Raw genomic sequence first — 7,500 nt, forward strand, 5'->3', positions numbered from 1 at the left:
ACGAGGGACAGACAGACGAGGGACAGACAGACGAGGGACAGACAGCGGAGTCGTGCCGGACATGGCGCCTTGTCTGTCTCCTGTCTGTCTGTCCCTTGTCTGTCTCTTGTCTGTCTGTCCCCTGTCTGTCCCTCGTCTGTCTCCTGTCCGTCTCCTTGTCTGTCTGTCTCTTGTCTGTCTGTCCCTTGTCTGTCCCGCTGGACCAGGTGTCTCTACCGGCGGCTTCACTTTGAACGAGCCACGCTGCTGCCCGGAAGTGACGGTGCTGATGAGCAAACTTCCCGGAACTCGTCCGGGAGGTTCCGCTGTTCCCGGGACTCGGTGTTACCGGGAACCCGACCAGGTTATTAACCGGTCCTCAGAGTTGTCTTTGACCCGGACTGACCCGTTCTATCAGTCGGGTCAAAGTTCATCCTCAAAACTCGAGGGTTTATCCTCATATCTCTGCTGTTCTGTTGAACTGCTGTTACTCCCTCAGCCCAGAGCCCCCCCCTCCCTGCGAACCACTGTTTGTGTGTCGCTCTGAGTTGTGGTGATTGTGACAAACTGTGGAAAGTGTGTTTACACAATTTTTAAATCATCATTTAAAGCAGAGATGCTTTACATGATGATCCCCCCCCCCAACTAATAACACGCCCACATAAGACACGTCAGGTCAGAGGTCATGTGATCCACTGCTGGTTAGACTCAGGTCAGAGGTCATGTGATCCACTGCTGGTTAGACTCAGGTCAGAGGTCATGTGATCCACTGCTGGTTAGACTCAGGTCAGAGGTCATGTGATCCACTGCTGGTTAGACTCAGGTCAGAGGTCATGTGATGCACTGCTGGTTAGACTCAGGTCAGAGGTCATGTGATGCACTGCTGGTTAGACTCAGGTCAGAGGTCATGTGATCCACTGCTGGTTAGACTCAGGTCAGAGGTCATGTGATCCACTGCTGGTTAGACCCAGGTCAGAGGTCATGTGATCCACTGCTGGTTAGACTCAGGTCAGAGGTCATGTGATCCACTGCTGGTTAGACTCAGGTCAGAGGTCATGTGATGCACTGCTGGTTAGACTCAGGTCAGAGGTCATGTGATCCACTGCTGGTTAGACCCAGGTCAGAGGTCAGAATGACGACTGTGATGACCACAGTGTTTGATTGACAGATGATGTTACACTGTAGAAACATAGAGACTTACATAACAACAAGCTGTTTGCTGTTGTGTGTAGACACACACACACAGTGTGGTTGTGTACAGGTGCTGTGGAGGCGTCTCGGGGGGGGGGTTGTGTTGACGTCAGCTGACTCTCTGGTGGACTGTTGGTCTGCAGGGAAACAACAGGCTGTGTGAGTGACTGTGTGTGCGACTGTTAGGGTTGCAAAGGGGCGGAAACTTTCCATGGGAAGTTAAGCTCGGGAATTTTGGGAATTTTGAAAAAAAATAAACTACGCAAATTAAACGCTGAGCAATAAAAACATCATTCAAAACTCTATTTTAAAGATGTATGAACGTTGAGTTTCAACCCTCCACTGTGCATTCTTCCATCACATGCACAGATAACTCCCAGCATGCTTCACTCTACAGCAGGGCTATTGAGGCCTGCTGTAGAGTGCAGGACTAGTCAGGTAAGTTTCCATGATATTACTGTGGAAAATATATTAGCATGCTGATTGAGGATTGTTCATCTGTTCATCTAGACTATTTCCATTCATTTAGCCATCAATTGTAAAATATGTTTACAGACGATTCCAATTGTTTGGCTAACTATTTATATCTCTGGCATTGCATTAGTGTTTTTTTACAAACTTTTTTCTCATCTTATTCTACAGAACAATGCCACGTGCACTCTCTCATGTGTGGAGACATTTCACCCCATCCAATGTAGAAGGAAAGGCTGTGTACATTTGCAAATACTGTGCAAAGACCTATGTTAAGAATGACACAACGATGCAGAAGCATATAGTCAAGTGCCCAAAGTTTCCTCAGGGCTCAAATCAGCCTATGACACAACAAAATGTTTATATTTATGTCTGTATATGACAAGGTAAATACAGTTAGTATAAATTACCCACAACATTTCCAGTTTATTCCCGTTAGTTCCCGTATATTCACGTTAATTCCCGTTAATTCCTGTTAATGCCCATGGAAAGTTTCCAACTTTGAATATTACCGGAATTTTGCAACCCTAGCGACTGTGTGTGTGACTGTGTGTGTGACTGTGTGTGTGACTGTGGACAGAAAAACCTCCATGTTAGCAGATGGGATATGGACCAAACTAAGAAATCAAAGTAGACGTTAAATAAATGTTTGTAAAGATGCTTCTGTCGTTTCGTTAAGATCAGTTTCTGATCAGTTTGGTTTGAATCAGTTGTTTGTTGATATAAAAACGAGATCTCATGATTGACAGCTACAGAGATTAATCCAGAACTTGTTCTGAGCCTACAGTCCTGCTCTCCAGAGGATGAACCTCTTAGGCTTTTATGACCACATTATATTCCCTCAGGACAAACAGTATAAAAACACAAAATAAATTAAACCAATAGAAATAATCAAAAGCTACAATTAACGAATGCGACCTCCAGAAACATGTAGAGCCGAGCTCACTGTGTGCGGTGTGTGTTGTTGTGCAGCTGTTCAGCCACTTCCTTGTTGCTGTGGCGACTGCATGGGGGGGGGGCTGCATCTGTTGGATCATGGGAGACAGAAGATCGGCTGGAGGCGAACAGCCAGCACATGACAAACACACACTTACTACTTATTATGTTGACACAAATATGGGCAGATCGATATTTACAGGTAAACCATAAATTCATTATATTTGAATCATTCAAAATCAAACACAAATACAACCAAATATATAGAACTTGATTTAATAGAATAAACATTTATTTATTTTGTTTATAGAAAGACATAAATATAAATCGACATCTTGTCTGCATTGTTTATTCTGTTTAAAAGTTTTAATTTCAGCAAACGATACTAACATGTCTGTGAAAGGTGAAATCCATCAGATTTGTTTATTAACACAAACCTTTATTTACACTGTGGCTGGAAAACGGCTCCAATCTGAAAAAGCACAGGAAGAATTTAAATCGATCTTTATTCAAATGATCAGATATCGAATCCAGAATCTTTTTGTACATGAAATATATGAATGACCACATTTTATATAAGAGCAGCAGCAATATGTTAGAGAGCTGCTGAACTCACATCTTTGTCTGGAGACACAAACACACACACACACACAGACACACAGACTTGTGTCCGGCCCACCTTAATATTGTTTCTGAAAGTGTCTTTCATACCCAAGCAACATTCGATTTTACACTGAAATATGTGAATGGATATTGAGATGAAACCAGACCTTGTGAATTGGAATCAAATCGGATCAGAGGCGATACTCGGCCTCAGCTGTGAAAGTGAATATTTGTCAGATGATAATAACTTTGTGTCTTGTTCCTTCTCTGAGCCGCTGGCAGAGCCGAGCTCCGGCTGCACTCGGTCATTTGATTTGATTTGTGGCGTCGAAGCCCCGAGCAGTGTGTCTGAAATAGAAGAGCAAATGTAAAACCCCGTGTGTCATGTGTTTATATGGATCTGTGCTTGTTGTTTCTCATTAGAATTCCTGAGCTGAGTGGAAAAGAACTGGTGTTAACTGAGCTGAGAGGAAATCTGAACTTCTGTTCCAAAGTAGAATCATTTGTCATCTTCAAACTAAAATGATAAACTTGGATCCTTTTTAATGTTCAATCTCTACAGTCAGAGAAACACCAGTGGCCTCAGCTCTTATTTAATTTATTACTACTTCTAATTCTGATTTGGCCCAAAATCGTGTTGAGTCAACATGATTGATTAAAGAGCAGCCAGGGAGGAAGGTCAAAGGTCAGAAGACAGTGTACAGAACAACAGACGAGTCACAGGTTGAAGGAAAAGAAGGAAATATAAACTATAGGTTTGTTGTAGAACTTAATGCTAATGTGCCCAAGAGATCACTGTGGATCCGATGTGAAGAACTGGACTTCATCTGGTGGTGTGGACTCAGAACCTGTTGGACTAGCTTTGGGACTTGATCTCACCTCAGGACGTCTCAGTGAGTCTTGATGAGACTCTGGTCTTTGTTGTGAATGGTTTTCTCCTGGAGCTTGTTGGTCTGGAAGCACACTGGTCCTGATGTGGCTTCTTCACTTGGGAGCTCTTGACCTGAATGTATTTTTTAATTGGGACTTGTTGGTCTGGACATGACTTGTTAGTGTAGACTCTGGAATTATTGGTCTTTAGTTGGGAGTTGTTGGTTTGTACTGGACTTTTAGACTCTGTTGGTTTAGACCTGGAACTTGTTCTAGACTGTGGACTTGTTGGTTTAGACCTGGAACTTGTTCTAGACTCTGGACTTGTTGGTTTAGACCTGGAACTTGTTCTAGACTCTGGACTTGTTGGTTAAGACCTGGAACTTGTTCTAGTCTCTGGACTTGTTGGTTTAGACCTGGAACTTGTTCTAGACTCTGGACTTGTTGGTTTGGACCTGGAACTTGTTCTAGACTCTGGACTTGTTGGTTTGGACCTGGAACTTGTTCTAGACTGTGGACTTGTTGGTTTAGACCTGGAACTTGTTCTAGACTCTGGACTTGTTGGTTTGGACCTGGAACTTGTTCTAGACTCTGGACTTGTTGGTTTAGACCTGGAACTTGTTCTAGACTCTGGACTTGTTGGTTTAGACCTGGAACTTGTTCTAGACTGTGGACTTGTTGGTTTAGACCTGGAACTTGTTGGTTTAGACCTGGAACTTGTTCTAGACTGTGGACTTGTTGGTTTAGACCTGGAACTTGTTCTAGACTCTGGACTTGTTGGTTTAGACCTGGAACTTGTTCTAGACTCTGGACTTGTTGGTTAAGACCTGGAACTTGTTCTAGTCTCTGGACTTGTTGGTTTAGACCTGGAACTTGTTCTAGACTCTGGACTTGTTGGTTTGGACCTGGAACTTGTTCTAGACTCTGGACTTGTTGGTTTGGACCTGGAACTTGTTCTAGACTGTGGACTTGTTGGTTTAGACCTGGAACTTGTTCTAGACTCTGGACTTGTTAGTTTGGACCTGGAACTTGTTCTAGACTCTGGACTTGTTGGTTTAGACCTGGAACTTGTTCTAGACTGTGGACTTGTTGGTTTAGACCTGGAACTTGTTCTAGACTCTGGACTTGTTGGTTTAGACCTGGAACTTGTTCTAGACTCTGGACTTGTTAGTTTGGACCTGGAACTTGTTCTAGACTCTGGACTTGTTGGTTTAGACCTGGAACTTGTTCTAGACTGTGGACTTGTTGGTTTAGACCTGGAACTTGTTCTAGACTGTGGACTTGTTGGTTTAGACCTGGAACTTGTTCTAGACTGTGGACTTGTTGGTTTAGACCTGGAACTTGTTCTAGACTGTGGACTTGTTGGTTTAGACCTGGAACTTGTTCTAGACTCTGGACCTGTTGGTTTGGACCTGGAACTTGTTCTAGACTCTGGACTTGTTGGTTTGGACCTGGAACTTGTTCTAGTCTCTGGACTTGTTGGTTTGGACCTGGAACTTCTTCTAGACTCTGGACTTGTTGGTTTAGACCTGGAACTTGTTCTAGACTGTGGACTTGTTGGTTTGGACCTGGAACTTGTTCTAGACTCTGGACTTGTTGGTTTAGACCTGGAACTTGTTCTAGACTCTGGACTTGTTGGTTTGGACCTGGAACTTGTTCTAGACTCTGGACTTGTTGGTTTGGACCTGGAACTTGTTCTAGACTGTGGACTTGTTGGTTTAGACCTGGAACTTGTTCTAGACTCTGGACTTGTTAGTTTGGACCTGGAACTTGTTCTAGACTCTGGACTTGTTGGTTTAGACCTGGAACTTGTTCTAGACTGTGGACTTGTTGGTTTAGACCTGGAACTTGTTCTAGACTCTGGACTTGTTGGTTTAGACCTGGAACTTGTTCTAGACTCTGGACTTGTTAGTTTGGACCTGGAACTTGTTCTAGACTCTGGACTTGTTGGTTTAGACCTGGAACTTGTTCTAGACTGTGGACTTGTTGGTTTAGACCTGGAACTTGTTCTAGACTGTGGACTTGTTGGTTTAGACCTGGAACTTGTTCTAGACTGTGGACTTGTTGGTTTAGACCTGGAACTTGTTCTAGACTGTGGACTTGTTGGTTTAGACCTGGAACTTGTTCTAGACTCTGGACCTGTTGGTTTGGACCTGGAACTTGTTCTAGACTCTGGACTTGTTGGTTTGGACCTGGAACTTGTTCTAGTCTCTGGACTTGTTGGTTTGGACCTGGAACTTCTTCTAGACTCTGGACTTGTTGGTTTAGACCTGGAACTTGTTCTAGACTGTGGACTTGTTGGTTTGGACCTGGAACTTGTTCTAGACTCTGGACTTGTTGGTTTAGACCTGGAACTTGTTCTAGACTCTGGACTTGTTAGTTTGGACCTGGAACTTGTTCTAGACTCTGGACTTGTTGGTTTAGACCTGGAACTTGTTCTAGACTGTGGACTTGTTGGTTTAGACCTGGAACTTGTTCTAGACTGTGGACTTGTTGGTTTAGACCTGGAACTTGTTCTAGACTGTGGACTTGTTGGTTTAGACCTGGAACTTGTTCTAGACTGTGGACTTGTTGGTTTAGACCTGGCAGGGTCAGAGTGGAGACACTCACAGTTCAGCCTCTTGTCTCTCACCTCTCTCTGTCTTCAGACTTCCCGGCTCGGTGTCTCTGCTCAGTGAAGCAACACTCTGCTATAAATAACGAGTCGTGGTCGAGGCGCTCCGGCCGCTCGGCGTCTCGTTCGCTCTGAACCTGAACGATCGCAGATCCACACAGGACGGTTGACATTTGGTTTATATCTGAGCAGCTGCTGCGTTTCTCTTTTCCCCCTGTGGGGTGGGGGGGGGGGGTTCACTGCCAGATGTCTATGCACCTGCTCTTACAGTGGGAGGAGTTAGTGTCGGGGGGGCCGTATGGCTTCACACTACCAGTGACGAGTTTGAGGAAGTGACTGAGGCTGAAAATTGACAGATGACTTTGAAGCAGAATCATCTTCATGAGTCATTTGAGGAAATGTGGTTAAAGTTAAACAGTTAAAGGTTCAGTTAAATAAAGAACACAAACAGGAAGTCATGTAACAAGAGTTTCAGCTCCTTTTAAATATTATCTCAGATCTTGACTTTATTTAAACTTAGAATCTATTATTATAGATCAACTATTGATTAATAAACATAACTCATCTACTATAAAATATCCCATGTGACATATTAATCCAGTGTGTCCCTCAAAATCACATTAAACCAGTTTCATTAGCTGTGTGTGTGTGTGTGTGTGTGTGTGTGTGTGTGTGTGTGTGTGTGTGTGTGTGTGTGTGTGTGTGTGTGTGTGTGTGTGTGTGTGTGTGTGTGTGTGTGTGTGTGTGTGTGTGTGTGTGTGTGTGTGTGTGTGTGTGTTGCAGGGGAACGGTGAGGAGGCGGTGCTGGACCAGGGAAAGACGAGCTCCACCCTCCA

General features: G+C 44.0%; 1 protein-coding gene across 1 annotated transcript in view; it reads left to right on the plus strand.

Moving 5' to 3' along the window:
- LOC133014796 (sodium bicarbonate cotransporter 3-like) overlaps positions 1-7,500 on the plus strand; it is a 25,365-nt gene that overhangs the window by 171 nt on the left and 17,694 nt on the right. The window contains exon 2 of the mRNA XM_061082061.1: positions 7,448-7,500. This exon is cut by the window's right edge and continues 29 nt beyond it. Within this exon, the coding sequence (XP_060938044.1) occupies positions 7,448-7,500 (53 nt within the window). The remainder of the gene's footprint in view (positions 1-7,447) is intronic.

This window comes from Limanda limanda, chromosome 11, assembly GCF_963576545.1.
Source record: "Limanda limanda chromosome 11, fLimLim1.1, whole genome shotgun sequence".
Lineage (NCBI taxonomy): Eukaryota > Metazoa > Chordata > Actinopteri > Pleuronectiformes > Pleuronectidae > Limanda > Limanda limanda.